This window comes from Protopterus annectens, chromosome 6.part0 (genome assembly GCF_019279795.1).
Source record: "Protopterus annectens isolate FY-2018-M chromosome 6.part0, PAN1.0, whole genome shotgun sequence".
In the NCBI taxonomy this organism is placed as follows: Eukaryota; Metazoa; Chordata; order Ceratodontiformes; family Protopteridae; genus Protopterus; species Protopterus annectens.
Genome location: NC_056737.1, coordinates 319,494,966 through 319,519,798, shown reverse-complemented (window position 1 = coordinate 319,519,798; position 24,833 = coordinate 319,494,966). Strand labels below are relative to the sequence as shown.

Genomic DNA, 24,833 nt, shown 5'->3' with positions numbered 1-24,833 from the left:
GCTCGGGAATTCCTATCTGAGGGGGTGGGATTCTTAGTAGATGTTGCTTTAAATCATTAAGGCCCTTCAGAAATAACCTCAGGGTCATCAGTAGGATTTTTAAAAATAAATTTGTGCGAGTCAGGGACTCTGTAATACCTGTCTGGTTTTCTGGGTGCAGGAGGGAGGGTGTCAAGAGTCAAGCTGGATTCCAGGAAAACATCCTCCACAACATCCATGACTGGGGGATGGCCTGGGGTCTGTGCTGTGGAAGATCTAATAATTTCCTGAGTCTCTCTTTTTAGACTTAGGGTAGTCCTGACTTTCCCATTGGAAATGCTCCCTTAAGTTATGAAGGGTTTCCCCAAAGGAAAAAATCCTCTAGAGGAAAGGCTGAAGGAATGAAATCCTCTGCATCAGAATCCTCATAAGCAGAGCGGGGTTGCATGTCTTCATATTCAGATGCATCAGAGTCATCGGACTCCTGTTCAGACAAAACTACAGGTGACAGATCTTTTTCTTTTGGAAGGGGTAGCTTGGCTTCCCCTAATGAGCATGATAAGGTCTTCTGCCATTTTAAGCATTTGAGACTGAGGCAAGGAAGCAAGTGCCTGAGATTGGGTCATCGGTTTCTTAGATGTGGTTCATACCCTGGGCCTAAGAAACTTGGTCGTTTTCGAAAGAATGGTAGTCGCGAAAGAAGACGTTGGTTTGTGTCGAGAATCGGTAGTGTGAAGGACTTCCTCAGAAGCTGGTGCCTGCTCAGCGGCTCTGGACTCATCCAAGGTAGAGACGACTGCAGGATCCTTAGTTGAAGAAGAGTTTTGTGGTATACCGGACTCCAAAAGGGTCTTGGTTGCGGCCTGCGAATCCACAGAAGCGGGCATCAAGGGCTGAGAAAGTGCCTCACTGAGGACCGGAGATCTGACGACTAGCTTAACAGGAGCACCGTTGGTAGGTTTGGAACTGTGCGGTCTGTCTCTGTCTTTATCTTCACTTATTTTGGAAGATCTGCTGTCGGATGGCTTACCAAAACCATATCGGAGTTCAAGGACTGTAAGCGAAAATATCTAGCTACAATAAGGGCCTGACGACATTGAACAAAGCACAGAAGCGACAGCGTGGGCCATTGTGGTCTGGGCCTAAGCAAGTGGCGCAGTAAGAATTAAAGTATCGGTGTGCTATTTGCTTTCCACAGGCGAGACAATTGTTAACTTTTTCTAACATCGGTTAGTGCAAGAAAAAAGGATCCCCAACGGGGTACTTAGCTTTAGAAGACTTCAGCTTCAATTCAGTAGACTAAACTCAGGTAGCAGCCGACTGGCACTCATGCGAACAGCTTCTGGCTCCACGGCAAGAAAGACTGATGTAATGGTGTCAGCTGCCTTACTTTATACTACTGATGACCTGATGTCAGTCCTGAAGTGACAGCAACCGAAGCAGAAATACTAAGCCTCTGGTATTCGGGCCAGCCAAGGGCTACCCTGGCAGGGATAACCCAAACGTGATGATTGCAATAGTGAAACAAGACAAACATCTGTAACTTTCAGTGCTCCACAGACCTCTTCTCTTTTGCAAGTATTCTGCTAACATCCTGGCTAGTACCCAGGGATTGTCGCTATCCAAGTATGCATATGGCTGCAAACTGGATACTATTACAATTATACCAAATTACTTCATCGGGGGCTAGACTAAGCCCACACCTTATGTTTGGAAAACTGTCTAAAAACGAATATGAAAAGGTGCAGCCTTATCCACTTCCTATCATATTAACAATACTCCTCCTCAAACTGATACTATCACAAGACAACCTGACACACGTGTTCATGACTCACTCTTATTTGACAACCTTAAGCAGGAAATCCTTCCACCTGGTCCAACTGCTTCCAACTGCTACCTATCAGAATTTCCTCCATCATCTCTCTGCTCTTCTCCCTTATTAGACCTACTGCTGAATATAATTCCCATTCAGCATATCAAATTAATTACACTGCCCACTTAGAAAGCCTACAGAGATTTCTAACTAAGAAATTCAAACATCTTGAATACTTTGGCTTCCCTGAAAGATTAGATTGACTGTCCTTATATTCAGTAACCTATCAGCTCCTTTGTGGTAACCTATTTCTAGCCTAACTTGCCAACAGTCAGCCCTATTTGAACTCCCTACCTTAGCAGGACCAGTAGCATATCAAACGTCTGTATGGAAGTATTTAAGCTACACCAACAAATTAACAAAATTCACAGGAGAGATAAGTTCATAACCTAACCCATTCCTCTTGTACAGAAAAAAACTTACCTTACATATTAAGCAAGGCAGCACTACAATAACCTTTAAAACAAACTTTGAAAAATGGATGGGTACTCAAAGATTTACCACAAGGATTAACTGCATGGCCCTCCTTAAAAAGTAGAGCATTATTCATTACTATTTGTGTTTTATCTTACAGGTATTATTTTTATGGTTGTTTTAGGAATAAGCATATTTTCTATGGGTGTTTAAAAGGTCAACTTCTTAAGGTCTCAGTGATTACTTGCTTAGTAATTTCCTATATTCCAACATTTCTACATATTGATAGTATTTACAAATACAACTATAACAGCAAAAGGCATTTACCTTTTTCTCCTGGTATTTTAAAGGCAAGTAAAAAAAAAATGGAATTCTACCCTCTGTAAATAAGACCCATCTTTAATATCAAACAGCTACTAAAAGACTACCTAAATAAGACTTGGCTCTGCTCCTACACCACCCCAGGCTGAATCAGTCCATCATTTTCGCTGCAGCATACTTGGACTGTGTTCAGAGAGAAGGAATTATTAAAATCTATTTCTTAGACAAAGGACAGATATATTTTTTGCTTAGACTAAAGTATCTAGTCATCTCTGTTTGAAACGGTTCACTCAGTATGTTTAATGACATTTCTACGAACTGCCACTTGTGAATATTTAAACCACTGACAATGTTCTTTGCAAGTAGTTATATAAGCTGTCCAAATATTTTTACTATGCATGCATAGGTTCACAATGTATGAACTGAAGTTGAATTTTTACTTAGTTAATATACTGTTCTTCTGTATTAGATTTTCTAATAACTTTATTTAACTGTAACCATATTATGTTAAAATGGAGATTTTCTCCCTGGAATTCTGCTGAAAATGGGAAATTATCAGACTTTTCCGGTAAACAAATGCCAAATAAAATAAAGAAAAGAAATGAACCTGTAAACGTGTTCTGTTTTTAAAAACATGCACCATCATTACAAATGTGGCCTTCTTCTTCTAAATATGAGATACATTATCCACTGACATGGCTTCTATAAGATGAAAGAGAAGCTCTGTGTTCCAGAATTCTGGCATAAAATTATATCAGGCTTGTGCACTGCCAGTCTCTGCTCCCCACACCAGGCATGTGAAGGAATGCCGTCTTCTCCTAAAGTGGGTACTTCCGTGGTACCAGGCAGGATATGAATACCTCAATCTGGACATGTCAGGATGTTTGCGGAGTCCAAATATAAGAGACTAATTTATTGGAATCCATTGTAGCTGATGTCCACCCAATGGGCTCAAATCCCAGAACTCTGAATGTAAAGGTGTAGGCTGAACTCCTCCTTATCTTAGAATACAAGCCTGTATCCTGGATATAACAGGGTATCAGCTCATTCTGTTCTTTTGTGTAAGAGGAAAAAGGGAGAAACAGAGTTTCATGTAAGGAAGAAATGACTTCTAAAACTGAATCCGGTTTCCTTCGCAGTACCCTGCCCAGTAAGTGCTTGGGTTTAAGAAAGAAATGAGAGAGTAGTACACTCCTTAAATCATCTTTTACAGTTCTTCCATTCATTCATGTTAAACTATAAAGGCAAATGACTGAAAAGGAAAAGAGAAAAAGGTGTGTGGGAGTTGGCACTGCAACACTCATCCACACTGATCCTACTTAAACATCTAGTGTTATGGTAAGTGCTCTTCATATAGGTCAGTGTGGAATTCCTGACCTACTGGAAAACTCCAACAGCTGCATAAGGGATAGGGACTCAGAAGGTCTAATAAGTCCCTTTATAAAACCCTTAAAGAATAGTGGTTCCAAATTCCACTCTGCTCTTGGACTGCACTCAAACTGTAATTCATTGGAAAACATATGGCCAGATGACCAGTCAACACCTCACACATACAACTATCCAAGACATTCCAATAAAAGGCTGCTGATGTTAAGGATTCGCTTGTGGAATGGGCCTTAAAGAGTCACTGATAGCTACTGACATTTTTCTACAAAAAAAAAAAAAAAAAAAAAAAAAAGACTACACAGTTAATAACAAGCCGTGTGGAGTGGGTTTACTTATAAAAGCTTACCTGTCTTTCCATACACAAAATGTACAAACAACTTGTCTGCTTTGTGGTTTTGGCCCTGTCCAAACAATAATACAACTACCTGTGGATGCCCAGAAGATGCAAAATACTGTCCCCTTTGTTCTGAGGTTTGAAGAAAACACCAGGAGCTGGGCATCTTAACTGAGAAGTGGCATCAATACTACCTTAGACTTGAAGTGGGCTTCATATTGAGTAAAACTCTGTTCCTGTAACAGACCATAAAATGCTTATTCCACACCAGGGAATTTAGCTTCGAAATAGATTCATATAGTTTACAAGGCAGACTCAGCTTATGGACCATAATCACCTTGGCAACACCCACTCATATGATACCTCCTGCCAGCAAGAGGGCAACAAATTAAGGTTCAGGATGCACTTATGGGCAAAAACATCCTCTCCCTATTTGTGTTACAGGAGTAGTAACACTCTGGAATAGAATCCCAATTCATGTTAGACATAGCCCTCGCTGACCCTCTTCAAGTGAAATCTGGACACGTGGAGGGGAAATCGCAAATTCACCCCTGGGATCTCTTCTGTGTCCCTGCTAGACAGAGGCACAGTAAACTAATCTTAAAAGGGCACCTTCTGTGACCTACTTTACAGAGGCACAGTAGGCTAATCTAATATGGAGGCGGAAACCAAATACACTCTGGCTAGGCTTATAAATGCCCTAGGGCAGATAGCCTAGTATCTACCTATGAACCTATAATTAGTAGCACAATTTCTGGAATGCCGTAATGAGTCATTAGAAAATCTCCCATAGTAATTTTTTAGTTACCAGATGAATGGTCTTCCATCAAATGTGTATGAGCAGTACTGATGGTGCTTGCCCAAATGACTCGAGTCAGATGCTTGAGAATGAAGTTTAGGTCTTAAGCTGGACAGTCTTCTCAGTGGCCTAAAATGGATGACTCCCATTAAAAACTAGCTGACCAATAAATTCACCAAGGGTACTTGCTAAGGAAACAAACCAAAACAGTAGCCACATGCACTTTGGCAGAAATACAGCACAGTCCTACATGACACAGATTGATACATAGAAGAGAACGCGGCATCCCTGCATCCAGTGAACCCTTGTTCCTCCTTTCACAACACATGGGGAATGTTTAGTTTTGGCTGATACAACATCCTTGTATTAGGTTTCCTAACTTCTTTCACACAGTTAATGGAACCCAAGGAAAAAAAAGATCCTTAAGATGAATTAAATTTTTACTATCAAGGCTCTTAGCTTGAGTCTCCTTTAGACTGGGATGGACTAGAGTTCTAGCCATCAGAGCAAGCAGGTCTACCCTTTGAGGGTGAAAGTATATAAATTCTGATAACTGCACTAACACTGAAAATGAGTGCTTCCTGGGCCAACAGTAAATGTTTTTAGTATCATATTGGGTTCTTCCCTGTGGACCTTCACCACCCTCACTGGAATAAGTCGTGCAGGCAGAAATGTATACAGACCCAGACTCTGCTGCTGGAGTGAAAAGGCATTAATTCTCCAGACCCCAGTGAAAGGGAGTTTTGTGCAGTAACTAATGATTTGCTGGGGAAGTGAACACATCGAAGTCCAGAGCCCCCACTTGGTTATCAACTGTCCGAAGACTTCTGTGTTCAGTTTCTACGTGAAGCTCCCAAGTGTCCTGCTGACGTTGTCTGTGACACTGTTGCACGGTGATGGGATGTATACTGCTTTGAACTCTACATTCACTTCAGCTGTTAGCTTCCATACTTGCATCATTAACTTGCATACAAGATAAAAACATGTCACGTTTCTTATTTATTTACAATATCACTGTTGGAGTCTTCATTGTGAGCAGGATGACTCTCAGCTTCCTCTGGGTTCTGCACATCTTGATAGCTAGAAATACTGACAGCATCTTCTTCAGGCTGATGTACATTTTCTTTTAAGAGGCAATCAAACACCATGAAAGGAAACTCTGAAGTATCGACCATCAGGAACTTGTGCAATTTAGGTAAAAGTATGTGCATATACGTTTCAATTTGGAACCACATATGTTCAAAAGAACTATCATTTATAGTGTAAGAAAGTAATGGCTTTTTTATCAGAATGTCTGCTTTGTCAATATTAACATGGAATAAAAAAGGCCTTGCAGGTATTGACAAAAAGCAGAAAGTACTGAATTACAGTAAGAAGTATATGGTGTGAATAGCAGTGTTACAGAAGACATACTTAGATAAACATGAGGAAGTGAATTTGAGAAAAAAGATTTCAGGATGGACATTTAGCAAAATATGATGGATAAGGGAAAAGGAGAATAATAACACCAATTATTAGGGGGACTCGTAGTGACAGAAGGGGAAAGAGACAATAATGGTAGGTTTGTGATAGCAAGGGTTTTTGGCAGGGGGGATGATTACACTATCATGTACCTATATTTTGTATAAAACTACTACTATGGAGCTTAAAAGAATTTTTGGAGAAATAATAACTACACAGGAGGAATTATTTAAGGATGGAGACTGGAAATCAATGTGCAATAGTGAGGATGTGTCAGGATACCTAGAAGAGAAAATAAAACAAAAAAGGAAAGATGTCTGAAAAAATATATGAGAATAATAGGTGTGGAAGATGTGGATTCAGGAGCAGTAACTTAGAATACAAACATTATTCTCCAAGGAACAAAAACTGGGCTAGGCTAGATAAAAACTGTACTTCTCAGGAGCATTTCTATTTAATTAAAAACTTTCTCACACATCCAACAGCTATTTTGGATTATGCACTAATAAAACTAAGATAATGAACAAGAGTAAAGACGCAAAAATAAGATACTGGCAATTTCCTACCTAGTTGGTAAAAGAGGAAATTAAGGCATGGGTAGTGAAATAATTCAACAGTTATTACAGAAGAAAGACATCTCTTCAGAAATGATGTCTGGTGAGTGGGATAAAATGAACACTGTTGAAAGACATGGTAGAAATAAGACAGCATTAGATATGGGAAAGAAATAATAGGAATTATTTAGAGGGGTTGGCAAAGGTTACAGTATTGAGAGGAAGTGGAAGCTCAGACAACAAGAACAGAAACAGCTGCAGACTGCTAAAGGCAAAGTAAGTAAGTATCTGGATAAAGGTTACTGCTAAGCAAGTATTTTTTGATAACGCAAGAGCACAAAAACCTTTACCACAATGACTTAAGCACAGAAGGAAAGGACTGTCACCAGATTTATAGGAAAGATCCTATAGAGGTAACAGAGATATTTTAGAAATTTTATCAAAATCTTTATAAAACACAGGCATGTGGACACCAAACAAAATGCTCAAATTGAGATATTTATGGAATACTTAATTATGCCAATGTTAGATGTAGATGAGGCAAAAAATAATAACTAACAAAGGAAGAGAAGAGCTAAAAATGGTGATATATAATCAGTCAAAAGGAAAGTCTCCAGGAACAGACACTGTTCCTACAGAAGTTTGGAATTTAGGAGGGAAGAAAGTGACAATGATCTAGAATGTTTTAACAATATTTTAAGGGGGGGACAACATTTTGGAAGAAAGCTGGGATGGTTGATATACCCAGACAGGGTAAAGTCCCTACAGACTCAGCATCCTACAGACCCATTTCAATTTGTATTCATAAATGATTATAAAGTGTTTATGTTACTAGCTAACAGAATCACAAACATGTTGTGAAAATCGATACATATGGATCAATATTGTTTTGTGGAGAGAAGACATACATTCAACAACATTAAATGAACAATGATGATCCAGAAGGAAGCACACGGTAAGAAAAAAGCCACTGTTGTTCGTAGGTCTTGAGGGACAGAAAGCACTGGAAAGCATCAAATGGGATTTTCAATGGTAGTATTTGCATTTCCTGACTGAGTAATAGAGTTAATAAGGAGGATATACAAACAGTCACAGGCAAGAATTAAGGTGGGAGGAGTCCTCTCTGACAAGCTGTGTCTCAGGAGAGGAATCAGTTAGAGATGAGTCTTTCCCCAATATTTACATTAAACTTAAAACAAACAAAGAAAATACTCACAAACTGAATGATGTAACTGGTATGGCAGTTAACAAAAGTTAGCTTTATTTACAGATGATATTATCTCGTATTTTATAAAATCCTCAAAAAAGCATTTAATTGTTGTGGAATATTTTGAGATATTTTCAAGTCTTTTCGGGACATAAAATAAATTAAAATAAACCAAAGGCTATAGTGAACTGATGAAGCATATTGTTGTATAGCTTAAAAAGAATCAACAAAAAAATTGAGAAGCTAGAAGCTTATTATGGGTATGGATATTAAGATACAAGTAGTGAAACTGTTATAGTCTCTTTAGTTTTATGTACACGTCATGCATAATTTTTATTAGCCAGAGGAGAAGTTAAGAGAAAGACTTAAGTGGTGTAAGCTGATTCTTCCCACAGAACAAGGTGGTTTAGGATTACCTGATTTGAATAGCCACTTCAGAGCTACACGGTTAAGATTCACACACATAACACAAACCCAAAGTTATAAATCAAAAGAGAAATGAATGAGTTATGATGTAACGGGTGGGTAAGGAATACGGAAAGAATAGGATTCTGCATGCAGGTCCTTAAGGAGAATACCAAAAACTACAGAATATTATATTTAGAAAATAGCAGAAAATATTTTAAGAGCTAAGCCAACATGAGAATGTAAAAAGGACATGTTACCACTACAAATGGCTACCAGAAGGGATATGGAAAATAATCGGGACTAGAACTTACTGGAGGAAAATAACAAAGGACCCAAGGTATTTGGAGCAAATAATGAGGTACGGAACAGTAATCGAGTGTGACAAGGCTAAGCAGAAGTTTGGACTTTAGGCCCCCTGTAAGGGACTGATAATAACAGTACAGAAAAAAAGAAAGCGTTAGATGGGTGTTAAATAAAAAGACGACCCCTGGCAGAGTTTTAGTTACATTTATAAGAGAAGTTGATGTTACAAAAATAGTTAATAGGGCAGATAAAAGAGTGCATGATAATTATAAGAATCAATCAGATGAGGTCAGAAGAAGGGCTTGGAAAATAGAATGGAAAGGTAATTTAAAAAGGAACACTGGGAGGACATCTGCATGGTTCCCAGGCATGCCAATAAGTTCAGACGGTTTAGGATTTTTGCATGGAAATTAAGTATTTTACACTCTAAGCAATTTCACAGAATTTTTCCTCCTGTAGGTAGGAAATGTTGCAGCTGTGATGGGAAACAGAGAGAGGTAAATGGGAGCATGTTTTTTGGGAATGTAATGAGTTACCAAACTTTTCAAATTCCCTGTATAACAGTTTGCCTGAAATGTTGGAAGAGTAAATGGCTGCACTTGTAACTAAATAATTTTTTCTCTTGAGCTGAGATCTAGGCTCTGAATTGCCTAAACATAGTAAAACCTCAATAAGATTAATGGTATAAGCTGATAAAAAAAAATTACTAGAAAATGGAAATCAAAATCTAAACCAATTGTAACTTAAGTACCAAATACTGTACAGGACATAAAAGAGCTGTAGGTAGGATCTTTAGAAAAGGGAAGGAGCAAATTACATGGAAATAAATGGAATTTGTGGAGACAATATATGCATAATAATGTTCAGGAGGAGGATTGAAACTTAAGGCAAGAATTGAGCAAATTATGTAATGCTGGAGTGAATGAGAATTGTTTAAAGAAAACATGTATACTGAATGAAAATAACACCTGAAAGTGTTACTATGGCTTGTTTTCATTTCTCTTAATGTATACTTACTCATAAAATATTTTAAAATGGGATGATTCAATACAGATGTTAAAACAAAAACAACAAACAAACAAAAAATGTGTTTTTCCCAACATATAGCCCTTTTCTTTTTGAAGATTCTAGGCAACAGAAGTTCTGGGTCACAAGCCAAACAGGAAGGATGCAAACATTCTCAGTGAACCAGAAACACACAATACAAAAGAATGGCTGAAGATGGTAGGGCTATCCTCTGTTATCAGAGATGCAGGCTTATATGCAGAAGGACTATGCAGAGCTCTGTGAGTTAAGCATGTCTGGCAGACATCAGGCTGGAGGTGATTACTGCTAGTCATAATTCTAGATCTCTAGAAATGCACATATATATTAAAATCTGAAGCATTCTTCCCACCATCATTTGTATTTATTTACTTTGTTTATGTCTTAGCTATGATAGGTGAGATGATTCAGGGATTATTTTCAACCACATCTCATGCAAATGGCATTCATTATAAAACACACACTAAATTGAGTTATATAGTAACAGAAACAGTCATACACTATGCTGACAAACAAAGTCAAACTCACTGTTAATAACATTAAACCACACAGTCATCTACAGCTGATCTAACATTTCATATATCTATGTGCTTCTCTCTCTATGTATGTAGGACATATACAGTATTGCAAATTAAGACATGAAGACCTATATGAAGTGACCCAATATTTCTATATAGTACTACAAATTAAGACAAATAGTAGGTGCTCCTTTATTTGCTACATATACAACAGAAAAATCAGCAGGGTATTTTCCTTTGTTTTTTCCTCTGATTACTGCACTCACACACTCAGAATCCACAATATTCCTTATCAGGGTACCCCAGCTGTAAACTTGCCAATGGGTGGGCCACAGAATACTTGGGAAGCTGACCTTATACTTTACATTTGTAGTGCCCTGGGAACACAGGATCTGATGGGGAGATGCAAAACATTGCACTGGCAGCTATGTACATCTAGTCTCGGGAGGGGCATGTGCAACAATGCAATGACATTCTGCCATACCCCCAAATAGGATGCCTCAAGGATCTTGGTCTCACCACCAGGGGGTCACACAGGCAGCAGTTTCTCTTGCCCCCCCCCCCCACACACACACACATACACACACACACACACACACACAGGAAAGGAGACCTGCCTGCCAGCTGCTTCATCACACCTCCCCGGCTGACCCTACCAATAACTAAAGCCCATTCCTGAGCTGAGAACAGCAGTAGGGTATTTTGTGTTACTGATAATGAGGTGGCACAAATAAATCTAGCACAGGATGTTGTTAGTCAGTATCAAAGTGTTTATGTACAGACTCACTGGTAAGCAGTAACTATTCTGGAACAGGTATGTACAACTTCTAATGCAGGAAACAACAGATTTCCATATGGAAGAAAAGAAGTACTTAAGGCTTACTCTGTCAGAGGATTCTGTGAGTATGCTAGAACCTTCAGTGGAAGACCTAAATTCGTAGTGGTATTTGGACATGTTTAGTTTCTTTGTTGGTGGACGGAAGAAGCTGGACTGGAATAGTTTGTTTGTAAGTGTTGCTAAGTAGGGGGCTGGCTCATCTGGTGATACGTTTTTTAATATTTGTAGAGAAATTCAGAACAGTTCTTGCCAGCTGGCTAATATAATGAAGTGAGTAAGCCTCTTAAGTGTTGCTTGTAGTTAGTGTGGACTGCAGGATAAGGAGTAAGCAGTTAAGCATAGGGCATGCTCTAACTTGGGAAGGAGATAGTACAGTTGTATACACCACCATGGATGTTCGAGTGTATTCACTGTTGCAGTCATCACATTTGGATTATCCCTGCCAGGGTAGCCCTCGGCCGGCCCGAATACCAGAGGCTTAGTATTTCTGCATCGGTTGCTGTCGCTTCAGGACTGACGTTGGGTCGTCAGTAGTATAAAGTAAGGCAGCCCAATTCATTACATCAGTTTTTCTTGCCCTAACTGTCAGGAGCCTCCAAGTGGGAGTCAGGTTATGGTGGAAGAATCCCACCAGTAGAAAGTAAATACCAAAATGTCCCTTGTAAGGAGAGAGAAGAAAGAAGAGGGGGATAAAGAGAGGGAAACCAGGACTGCAACAGTGAATACACTCGAACATCTACTTTTATGGTAAGTGTACACAACTGTACTATGTTCTTTGTGTTTCACTGTTGCAGTCATCACATTTGGGTCAATTGCCAAAGCTGAGGAAAAGGGTGAAGGCAGTCAAGGAAACAAGGGGCTGGCTAGGATGCCCTGCAAGACTGCAGAGGCAAACCCTGCCCAGGATTTGGAGAAGATAAGTGTTTGGTGTAAGTGTGAACAGATGTCCAGGTGGCAGCCTCCAGGATGTCCCTGGTGGGGACTCCTCTGAGGAAAGCTGCAGAGGTGGAGGCGGCTCTGGTGGAGTGAGTCCTGACCTCCTTAGGGGGAGGCTTTCCTTGTTGCTTGTAAAAGAAATGGATGCAGTGTGATATCCATTTGGAAACTGTTTGTTTGGGGATAGATTTGCCCTCTGCCCCTGCAGGAAAGCTAACCAGCAACTGATCGAACTTTCTGAAGGATTTATTCCTGTCTAGATAGAATCTGAGTTGTCTGTGCACATCTAGAGAGTGCAGGATCCTTTCCCCCTTGTTCTGTGGATTAAGGAAAAAGGTGGGCAAATGAATGGATTGGTTGAGAGCCACACTGGACACCACTTTGGGCATGAAAGTTGGGTTAGTCCTGAAGGAAACCCTGTCAGCATGGAAGATGATGAAGGGCTCCACAGCCATGAGTGCTTGTAGCTTGGAGACCCTTCTGGCTGAAGTGAAAGCCAGAAGGAAAGCTGTCTTCCGGGGGAGAGAGATTTTTAGCTCTGCTGAAGATGTTGGTTCGAAGGGGGGGGGGGGGCAGGGTGAGCTTTTCCAATACAAAGTTATGGTCCAAAGCTGGGTTGGTGCTCTTCTGGGTGGCCTCAAGTTGCTAGCCCCTCTTAGGAATTGTTTGATCAGAGTGTGTGTGAAAAGGGGCTGCTCAGTGGGGAAATGAGCAGAGATAGCAGAGGCATGAATTTTAATAGAGGAAAAAGACAGACCACTGTGTAGCAGGTCAGCTAAGCAATCCAGGATGAGAGAGAGGGACGGCTGTGCAGTATCGGCTCCCTTAGCCTGAATCCAGGTGTAGAACCTTTTCCATTTGTCAGCATAAGACTTTCTAGTGCTAGGGCATCTGGCCTCACGTATATAATCTAGAACCTGTTTACTGAGGTTGGCAGATTGATCGGTGGTTAGGGAATAAGCCAAGCTGCCACGTTGAGGGTCTGCAATTGGGGATGCATGAATTCTAATTCCCTCTGGGTCAGGAGGGTTGGGGTCTGAGTGAGATGCCATGGTGTCAATGGGGACAGGCTGAGCAGCAGTGGGAACGAGTGCTGGCGAGGCCAGTCTAGAGCAATAAAAATTGTCCTTGGTTTTTCCTCCCTTATTTTGAGCAGTACCCTGGGGATGAGAGGTAGTGGAGGAAAGGCATAGACCGATAGTTTGACCTAGTGGAAGGACATGGCAACAACTTTCCAAGCCATGCAGTGATGCTCCCTGGCGCAGTACTTGCCGAGCTGATGGTTGGTGTGGGAGGCAAACAGGTTGACCTTCAGGATGCCCCACTTCTGAGTTATTAGGGTGAAGGTTCTTTTATCTGTCTGTCACTCATGTGGGTCCAGAAGATTTCTGCTTAAGTGGTCTGCCAGAGAGTTTAGAGAACCTGCCAGGAATTGTGCTAATAGGTGGAGTTGCATGACAGAGCTGTGTGCCAAAGGGTCATGGCCAGGCTGCACAGAGGGTAGGAGTGAGTCCCTCCTTGCTTGTTGATGCACCATGTGGTGTTGTCTGTTCTGATCAAGAGAGCCCCTGGGGAGAGAAGGGGCTTGAAAGCTGTCAAGGCATGCTGGACAGCTATCATCTCTTTTTGACTGATGTGCAGATGGATTTGCTGTGCGCTCCATTGGCCCTGTATGCACCTGCTATCCAAGTGTGCACCCCAGGCATAGTCTGATGCATCTGTGGTGAGAGTCTGGGTGGCGGGGGATGGTGAGAAGGGTAGTCCCTTGTTGTGGGAGCAAGCTGTTGCCCACCAAAGAAACTCTTTTCTGAGACAAGGTATCATGGGTATAAGAGCTTTCAGGTCTAGAGAGTGTTGACACCAAAGGCTTTTTAGGTACCATTGAAGTTTCCTCATATGCAGTCTGGCATGTGGAATGAGTAGAATGCAAGATGCCATGAACCCCAGAGCTTGCAGGATTTTCATTGCAGATAACTGGGGTCTGGAGTCTAGTTGAGAGAAGTAGGCTGTCAGGTAAGTTTGCTTCTCTGGTGTAAGGAATGACATCTGGGACGCTGTGTCCAGGCTTGCTCCCAGGAATATAATCCTTTGGGTGGGTACCTGTTTGGACTTCTTTTCAGTGATTGTGTACCCTAGGGAGGTCAGTAGGGATTTTACAAAGGCCAGGTGCTTGAGCAGCTTTTCCTGGCTGTCTGCCTGAATTAGGCAGTCATCTAAGTATGGGTAAATTTGGATATTCCTTTGCCTGCAAAAGGCAATGGCTGGAGCCAGACATTTTATGAAAACTCTGGGAGCAGTAGATAATCCAAAGGGAAGTACAGAGATCCTGCCCCGAAACGCAGATATTTCCTGTATGATTCCCTGATAGGAATGTGGAGGTAGGCCTCTTTTAGGTCTAGGGTGGCTAGCATCCTTGAAGAGCATGGGTAGCAGCTGCTGGAAGTTGAGCATTTTGAATTTTGGTATCACCAGGAAGGTGTTTAGGATGGATAGATCAAGGATGGGGTGCCAGGTGCCCTCTTTTAGTCTGGAGTAAAAACCTTGGCCTTTCTGTTCTACAGGAACGTGCTCTAGTGCCCTCATAGAGAGCAGGGAAAGGACTTGCTTTTGCACCTCTGCTCACTGGTGTCGAGGTAGATCTAGGAACCCTTTTGGAGTGGGAAGGGTGTGGAAAGAAAATTTGTATCTCTGGGACACTATGTTGAGGACCCAGCGGTTGTTGGTAATGGCAGCCCAGGTGCTTGCGTGAAAGGAGAGTTTTCCTCCTAGGGGTAAGTGAAGGTGGGCAGAGGGAGGGGGTGGGAGAGGAGAGTCACTGTGAGTTCTTACCGTGAGGGGGTGGTTTAGAACTCCTTGTTTTTGAAGTGGAGTAAGTCCACTGTTTTGATCTCTGCATTCCCTGTGGCTGCTGTCTGGAGGATCTGCTTCCACGGGGTCTTGGCTGACCTGACCTGCTGGGAGCAGTAAAGGACCAATGCTTGAAGGGGCAATGCCTGCTGAACCTGGGTGGCTGGACCTGTAAGAAATCCTTAACTGTCTGCACAGATTTGGCTTTTTCTTCCATCTTTTTTTAAGACCTCTTCTGCCTTAGTGCCAAATAAGTTGTCTTTGTGCAAGGGCGCATTCAGCAATTTAGACTTAACATGGTCTGGCAAGGGCTGTTCCTTAAGCCATGCATGTCTTCTAAGGACAGAACCAGTGACTGCTGCCCTACAGGAAGCTTCTAGGGCGTCAAACCCACAGTGCAAGGTGTGTTTAGTTACTTGACTTCCAGAATGCATTAACTCTTGCAACACTTTAGATTCTGCACAAGCAGGAAAGGAAGACACTTTTTGTTAGAGTAGTTCCATGGTATGTTGCTGAAATTTTAGCATATGGAACTGACAATTTAGAGCTCTAACAGCAAGAGTAGCAGAGGTGTATAGTTTTTTACCCCATATGTCTAATGCTCGGGAATCCCTATCTGAGGGGGTGGTATTCTTAGCAGAAGTTGCTTTAATTCCTTTAGGTCCTTGAGAAATAACCTCGGGGTCAGCAGTAGGATTTTTGAAAAGAAATTTGTGAGAGTCACGGACTCTATAGTACCTGTCAGTTTTCCTGGGAGCAGGAGGGAGGGTGTCAGAAGTCAAACTGGATTCCATAAAAACATCCTCCAGAACATCAAGGACAGGAGGAATGGCCAGAGGTCTGTGCTTTGGAAGATCTAAGAATTCCGAGTCTCTTTTTAGACTGAGGGTAGTCCTGACATTCTCATTGGAAATGCTCCCTTAAAGTATGTAGGTTTTCCCCAAAGGAAAAGTCTTCGGGTGGAGAGGTTGAAGGAATGGATTCCTCTGCATCAGAATCCTCATAAGCAGAGACGGGTTGCATGTCTTCATATTCAGATGCATCAGAGTCATCAGACTCCTGTTCAGATAAAACTACTGGGGACAAATCTCTTTTTCTTTTGGAAGGGTTAGCCTGGCTTCCCCTGATCAGCATTATAAGGTCTTCTGCCATTTTAAGCATTTGAGACTGAGGCAAGGAAGCAGGTGCCTGAGATTGGGTCTTTGGTTTCTTGGGTGTGGTTTGTACCCTGGGCTTTAGAAACTCTGTAGTTTTCAAAACAACGGTAGACGTGAAAGAAGTCGTCGGTCTGTGTCAAGAATCGGTAGTGTGAAGTACTTCCTTGGAACCCGGTGCCTGTTCTGCGTCTCTGAACCCTTCCAAGGTAGAGACATCCACAGGATCCTTAGTCGATGAAGAGTCTCGCGGCATACTGGACTCCGAAAGGGTCCCAGTAGTGGCCTGCAAATCCATATCAGAGGCTGCCAAAGTGCCTCACTGAGGACCGGAGAACTGACGACTAGCTTAACAGAAGCATCTTCGGTAGGTTTGGACCTGTGCGGTCTGTCTCTGTCTTTGTCCTTACATTTTTTTGGAAGATCTGCTGTCGGATGGCTTACCGAAGCCATATCGGAATTCAAGGACTGAGAGCGAAAGTATCTAGCTACAATAAGGGCCTGACAATGCATAGTTCTGGCATTGAACAATGCACAAAAGCGATAGCGGGGGACGTTGTGGCCTGGGCCTAAGCAAGTGATGCAGTAAGAATGAAAGTCTCGGTGTGGTATTTGCTTTCCACAGGCGAGACAATTGTTAACTTTTTCTAACATCGGTTAAAGCAAGAAAAAAGAATCCCCAAAGGGGTACTTAGCTTTAGAAGCCTTCATCTTCAATTCAGAAACGAAAACTCAGGTAGCGGCCAACTGGCACTCGTGCAAAATGCTTCTGCTTTGGGCTCCTCAGCAAGAAATATTGATGTAATGGTGTCAGCTGCCTTATTTTATACCACTAATGACCTGACGTCAGTCCTGCAGCAATGGCAACTGACGCAGAAATACTAAGCCTCTGGTATTCGGGCCAACTGAGGGTTACCCTGGCAGGGATAACCCAAATGTGATGACTGCAACAAAGAAACATGAAGAACATCTGTCATTGTGATCCCTTTGAACAATGGTGTTGCCACTACTGAAACTGGACTTTATCGCTCAATTAGCTTGACAAGTCTGATCTGAAAAGCCATGGAGCATATTATTATGGACCTCATAAATAAAGATATAGGCAATCTCCAAGCACTTGACCTCACCCAGTTTGGATTTGTCAAGGGCAGATCTTGCTTGTTGAACCTGGCTGACTTCTTTGAGACTGTCACCAAGGCCCTGGATGAGGGAAAGTCAGTACATACAGCTTACCCTGACTTGGCCAAGGCCTCTGACACAATCCTTTACTTGGTCATCATTGAAAAGCAAAAACAACCTGGCGTAAATCCCTATCTCATCAGGTGAGTGGCCAACTGGCTCACCAATAAAACCCACAAGTTCAAACAGGTGCCTCCACCTCCTACAGCAGACCTGTTACTAGTGGTGTTCCCCGGGGATCTGGCCTGGGGCCCCTACTGTTTGGCATCTACTCCTCAGAGGTCCAGGCAAACAAAAGAGGCCTGTGGCTGACCAAGTTTGCGGACGACTGTAAGTTGGGTGCTGTCACTGACTCCCCAAATGATATTAATATACTGCAAGAGGATCTCACAGCAACAAATGACTACTGCCAAAGTCATGGCCTTAAGTTAAATGCAAAAAATGTGTCATCATATCATCTGGCAAAAACATGGCCCCTACTGATTACCACATCAATGGCAACCCTCTAAGCACACAACATGTGGTGAGAGACCTGGGCACTTAGGTTGTCAACAATCTCACATTCGACCATCATGTAGTGGCAGTGGTCAGAAAAGCCTTTTACTTTGTTCATCTCATAAGTAAACGGATTGCATCCAGAAAAAAGGAGGTTATTACCTCTCTGTACTTCTCCCTCATTAGGCCAATAATTGAGTATAACCCCTTGTTTAGTATGAACCTCTCCAAACACCTGCGCCAACTGTGACCTCACAAAGAGAATCCATGGCCTCCAACACCTGTCCTATGCAGACAGGCTCAAATCACTAACACTCTACTCGGTATCATACAGATTGCTCAGAGGTGATCTGAGTCTCGCCTACAAGGCAATTTCAGACCCTGCCCTATTAGAGACGCTTCATATCCAAGTCTAACTCCTTGCGCATTACCCACTTGAAAAGCCTAAGTCTAATATGTGACATGAAGAAAACCTGCTGAAACAACAGGTTTGTCTCCCAGAGGCTGTCCCGTCTCTGGAACAGACTTTCCCATACATGTCAGAGTACCACACTGACCCTCTTCAAGAGCAACCTTGATGAGTGGATGGGAAACCACAAATTTATCTTAGAGGTTCCACTGTGTCCCTCATTGACAGGGGCAACAGGTGCTGACTGAGGTTTCTTTTTGGGGGGGATAAACTCTTGGCTAGGCTTGTAAGGGCCTCAGGGCCATTAGTCTAGTAACCTCCTATGATCCTATGATCAAATCTTATTGTACCAAAACTGAACACTGAACATGTACTGCAGGAAAAGTATCACTAAACCTTACACAGCACACAAGAGAAAAAATAATGCACCTAACTATAAGAATGGTACTGTTTAAGGAAGGAACTTTACTGTACCAGGAAATAAAATTTATAAACAGAAAAATTACTCTAGAAATAAAAAATGCATTGAAAAAGGAACATTTTCTGGCTGTTGTATGTGGCAACAGAAAAATTACAAACAGATATGCAGTCATATTCACAGTCTAACACTGAGCTGAAGTTTTAGGCACTGTATCTTTAAATGACCTACCAACAAGATACTCATCTTCAACTCCAAATGTATCTACATCTTCAGGGAATTCAACCCACAGTGGCCTGTAGGGAATAAGAGAAATTCAGGACTTAGAAAATATTTTCCTATGGTTATTAGATAAAGCATGTTAGTGTAACCAAATTGGGGGAACGCTCATTATGTATTACACTGTTTATTTCTGTCACTCTGCAATGTGAAAAAAGGACTTTTGTAAATTGAAGTTACAATGAAATCACCAAAAAACAACAACAAAAAACAATTCTTAGATTTCACCATCATGTATATTCTGAGCCATGGCTGTGGTAAGTAAGCTGTGACTTCTCAGTATCAGTCACACACTACAGCTGAAGTACAGGTCATCCAAGTGATGGGGTTAAGGCAACTGTCAGTTCCTGCATGTCCAGTTCTTGGCCCTCAATCAAACAGGGAGTAGTATCTACCAGAAAAAGTACTATGGCTGACAATGTTAGTTATGGATATGAGGTTTACTTAGAGAAGGTTCTGATGCCATGATGCAGTGTCTTATGTAGGGATGCCATAATACAAAGAAATAATGCACTCACTGCAAAAGGTTCTTATGGATATCAACTAATACGGTGAGTATCACAAATCTGCTACGTCTTTGAGTGGCTCATTGCAGTGAGTAGATATCCTCAACAGTCCTAACCTAGCTACCTACACCTACAGTAGACTTCCAAGCAACAGTGCCTTGTTGAGGTATACCAAGATACTGGATGGCTGCAGCACATTTTTCTATTAACTATACACTCCTGACGCAGCTCTCCAGTAAAACATCCTGTCACTGCAACTGGGCAAGAATCCATTAGCCACATGACAGAAACACATCATTATATTAGCAATTCATCTGTACAGAGTTTATCAACTGCAAAATGAACTGTGCCAGGAGTAAAATAAATAAGTGGTTTGTCCATCTGTCAGTGTTTTTGGATTCTTTAGCAGTAGAATGGCAACCGAACGTGAACATCTGTGTATGGAGAACGTTCTTCTCCATTTTTAGCAATAGGTTCATAGGTTCATAGGTAGGTACTAGGCTATCTGCCCGAAGGCATTTATAAGCCTAGCCAGAATGTGTTGGCTTTCGCCGCCCCCTTAGATTAGTTCCCTGTGTCTCTGTCCAGCTGAGCCACTGAAGTGATCCCTGGGGTAAACTTTCTGTTTCCCATCCACTCGTCAAGGTTTCTCTTGAAAAGGGGGTTAGCGAGGAGCTCTGCCTAATGTAGATTGGAATCTTGTTTCCAAAGCATGGGAAGTCTCTGGGACAGGAATCTATCCCTCCAGCACATCCTATTTATTGTTGTGGTGAGGTTTAGATCCCTAGAGTGTGTGGCTCGAGGGGATAAGGTTTTCTTTGGGTGGAGCATGTCCATCAATTCTGGGTTGGACATGGCCTTGTATGTCAGGCAGAAATCACTCTGAGCAGGCGGTATGCAACCGAGTACAGCTGGAGTTTCTTCAGTCGAGATGCATCGGGCATCTGTTTGAGCCCAGTGATCCTCTTAGTAAGGTACTTCTGTGGTCTTTCCAGCTGTTGCAGGTGTCTTTTAAGGTACAACCCAAATGGGGTGCTGTACTCTATGATGGCTGAGAAAGAAAATCAGGTACTGAATGATCTTTTCAAAGTGACAGCAGAGAAGCCACCCTGTGGAGGGGAGGGGTGGATAAAGACATGTCCCCAAAGAAGATAGCCAGTCCTTATGAAAGGCCGGAGCTTACACATAAATGGGCTACTGCTGTGGCCCGCAAATGTCTTATTTTACAGGACACAAGTTTCAGTCTCAGTGAACAATCTAGTCTGAAAGCAAGACAAATATATTTCACAACATTCCATATATCATACCACATCGCTGTATTTTGCTTAAATTACACACTTATTTTACTTTGTGCATACTTTCCTACCATACCCTTCATGTTTTCCAAATATTCATTTTCACTCATGCTACATAAATTACTTTCTCTAGTCTAACAAACTAATATTGCTTATATTTTCTTTCCTGTCTAACTTAAATTTCTCTCAATCATATTTTTCCTGTTACTCTGTAATACTGCATTTTATACATTTGATTTAAAAATATATGTGTTTCTGTACCTCAACCTATTCCCTCCCTTTTTGTCTTATGGTTCTCTTACTACATTTTACTTATTACTGTTTGAGGCACTGTACTTGATACTGTGTACTCTTTTTATTTCTAATAGTTTTTATTTTTCTGACTTACATGTATCTTACTATATACCCCACTCTCCTTTATTACTACATATTATTATTATTACTTTTTCTTACCAAACTACACTTTTCCTTTTGTATTTTTGTTTCATATCACTTTATTTCATTTCTGTATTACTTATCCAGAATTACACTGGCTTTCCCCCCCAGGTTCTATGTAAAATCAGGCTTTGCCCAACAGCTCTATCCAGAATTCTTCACCAAAGACCCAAAATGAAGAATACTCTTCAAATACAATTTCAGAAACTAAACTAGTGTTTAGAGACCTATGGTAACTTCTACAACATCATGACATGCTGAGTTGGTCAAAACATGCATCCTGATGATGTAGTAACTGACAGGTACATTAAAAAAATTGCCTGATACTAGCAAGACAATGTTGGAAATTTGCAGAATGACGAAGAGGATGAATAGGATCAACATCTGGCCCCCATGGAGAGCTATTTTCACTTGGCCTGGGCCTTGGAAGTCACCCAAGTAGAAGCCCCCTAACACCTTCAAGAACTCCCTGGGAGAGGTAATGTCTGAGCATGAACTAATACGACAGTCATGTTTATTAGGAGGAGGCTGCTGTCTTGCCACATAGTCAAATATTTTAGGGTTCAATCCAGAACAGTCTCTAGAAAATCCCCGATTCAAAGGACATGAAATCAAACTCTTCTGGGATACCACAGAAAGACTGGAGTAAGCTCTGCCCTTTCTGTTCAGACCCTTTCTGTTCAGAACTTCGCTAGGTACTAAGGAATGAGGAACCTTCCGCTTCTTTTCACTGCAAATGTATTTATCACCTGCTCCCCCTGCCCTTGTTGTTGTGTCTTTCGGCTTTTCCCGGTTAGGGGTCACCACAGCGGAACTCTAGTCTGCTAATGACTGGCAGTAGATTTTTAGGAAATGAACTTGAACAGTACTGCATTCTCCCAGTGGCAAATACCATGATGTGTGTATATATTATACTTCAGGAAGCGAGCACAAATACTGTTTTCATAAAGCAGTAACTCCAAAAAGACTACAGCTATGACTCAATATATCCCACACAGCATTCATTTCCACCAGGATACAGAATGCTACTACTAAAAGCCTTCAGTGTGTAAGCCACTCTTACACATGGACTGCATCTTTAGAGGGGTACAATACATCACATTAGCCTGATGGCAGAAAGAAAAAAATATGCATCGTCTGCTCTTTCGTCTACTCTTTAAGTGTAATTAACAATCCTCATTCCTCTATCCCTATTTCTACCTCACCACTTCTTCACCATCCTCTTGAGGGCTTCAGAGGGTTCCCTCTCTGCCAACAATTCCAGCTGTTCATTTTACAGGCCTACAATTTGAAGAAATGTTTGCAGAAATCCATGCAGTAGTTAGTGTAACATGTTGCCTGTGCCACAATGTAAAAGTAGCAGACTCCAAATCCAGCTCCAGACAAGTGACAAGTGGAGTACCTCAGGGTTCAGTCCTGGGACCGCTCTTGTTTGGTATCTACTTCTCTGAAGTACAGGCCAACACTAAGGGACTCTGACTAAGAAAGTTTACAGATGACTGCAAACTGGGAGCCATTATTGAATCCCCAAAAGATGTCGATACTCTACAAAAGGGCCTTACAGAAACAGATGCTTGGTGCCAGAGTCATGGGCTCAAGCTCAACGCCAAGAAATGTATAGTTATCCCCTTTGGAAAAAACATGTACCCGTGAATTACCACATAGGTGGCAGTACACTAAACACCGAAAGTGTGATAAGAGACTTAGGGACACAGGTGGAAAGTGGTCTCACCTTCTATAACCACATCACCACAACAGTCAGGAAATCCTTCTATGTGGCACACCTCATCACTAAGGGCTTTTCATCCAAAAAAAGGAGGTCATTGTCCCACTGTACTCATCCCTCATTAGACCCATTATAGAATACAACGCCCCGTTTGGTATGAACCTCTCACGACATCTGCAACAACTGGAAAGGCCGCAGAAATATCTCACTAAAAGAATCACAGGCCTAAAGCAGGTGTCCTACACTGACCGCCTTAAAAAACTCCAGCTATACTCTGTTGCATACTGTCTACTCAGAGGTGATCTCTGCTTAACATACAAGGCCATGTCAAACCCAGAGCTGTTGGACATGCTACACTTAAAGAAATCTCAATCCCTCAGAGCCACATGCTCCAGTGATCTAAACCCTGTCATCACAATAAACAAAACATGCTGGAGGGATAGGTTCCTGACCCAGAGACTCCCCAGACTCTGGAATAAACTGGCCATACATGTCAAGCAGAGTACCTCTTTGACTCTGCTGACGCTGCAGGCTCAAAAGGGGGTAGCGTGAGCTTTTCCAGTACAACTTTAAGGTCCCTAGCAGGGATGGGTGCTCTCCTTGGTGGCCTTAGGTTGTTTGCCCCTCTCAGGAATTGGTTGATAAGAGGGTGAGAGAAGAGAGGTGGCTCACTGTTGTAATGAGCCGAAATGGCAGAGGCATGGATCTTAATGGAGGCGAAGGATAGGCCTCTGTGGAGTAGATTTGCTAAGTAATCCAGGATTAGAGGCAGGGAGGGCAGAGTAGTATCCTCTCCTTTAGACTGAATCCAGGAGCGGTACCTTTTCCACTTATCAGCATAGAATTTCTTTGTACTGGGTCTTCTGGCTTCAAGAATGATGTCCAGCACCTGCTTGCTTAGGCTGGTTACTGGGGGAGAATTCAAGAAATAAGCCAAGCTGCAAAATTTAGGGTTTGCAGTTGCAGATGCAAGATCTGTCCCCCCTTCTGAGAGAGCAGGGTTGGGTTCTGGTGTAGGTGCCAGGGTGGCATCGTTGACAGGCTGCGCAGGAGTGGGTACCAGTGCTGGCGTGGCCAGTCTGGGGCAATCAGAATTGTCCTTGGTCTGTCCCGTCTTATCTTGAGCAATACTCTTGAGAGAAGGGGCAGAGGGGGAAAGGCACAGATTGACAGATTTACCCACTGGAAGGGTAGGGCATCCACTTTCCAGACCCTGCTGTGAGGTGTCCTGGTGCAGAATTTGCTGAGCTGATGATTGCAGGGGGAGGCAAAGAGATCTACATCTGGGGTCCCCCATTTCTGAATCAGAAGGTTGAATGTGCTGGGCTCTAATTGCCACTTGTGTGGGTCTAGGAGATTTCTGCTTAAGTCGTCTGCGAGTGAGTTTTGTTTACCTGGCAGGAATTGAGCTTGCAGATGGACCTGCATGAACGTGGCCGTGTTCCACAGGGCCATGGCTAGCCTGCAGAGTGGGTAACAGTGGGTTCCCCCATGCTTGTTGATGCACCACATAACTGTGGTGTTGTCTGTTTTTATTAGCAGGTGTCCTGGGGAGAGTAGGGAATCTGAAAGCTGTCACAGCGTGCTGCACAGCTAGCATCTCTTTTCGGTTGATGTGCAGATGAATTTGACTTGGGCTTCAGTGGCCCTGAATGCACTTGCTGTCCATGTGTGCCCCCAGGCATAGTCTGATGCATCTGTGGTTAGGGTCTGGG

The 24,833-nt window shown here is 42.2% G+C and overlaps 1 protein-coding gene across 1 annotated transcript in view; it reads right to left on the bottom strand.

Moving 5' to 3' along the window:
- GANC (glucosidase alpha, neutral C) overlaps positions 1–24,833 on the bottom strand; it is a 981,067-nt gene that overhangs the window by 259,933 nt on the left and 696,301 nt on the right. The window contains exon 18 of the mRNA XM_044074070.1: positions 19,109–19,173. Coding sequence (XP_043930005.1) covers positions 19,109–19,173 — 65 coding nt within the window. The remainder of the gene's footprint in view (positions 1–19,108; positions 19,174–24,833) is intronic.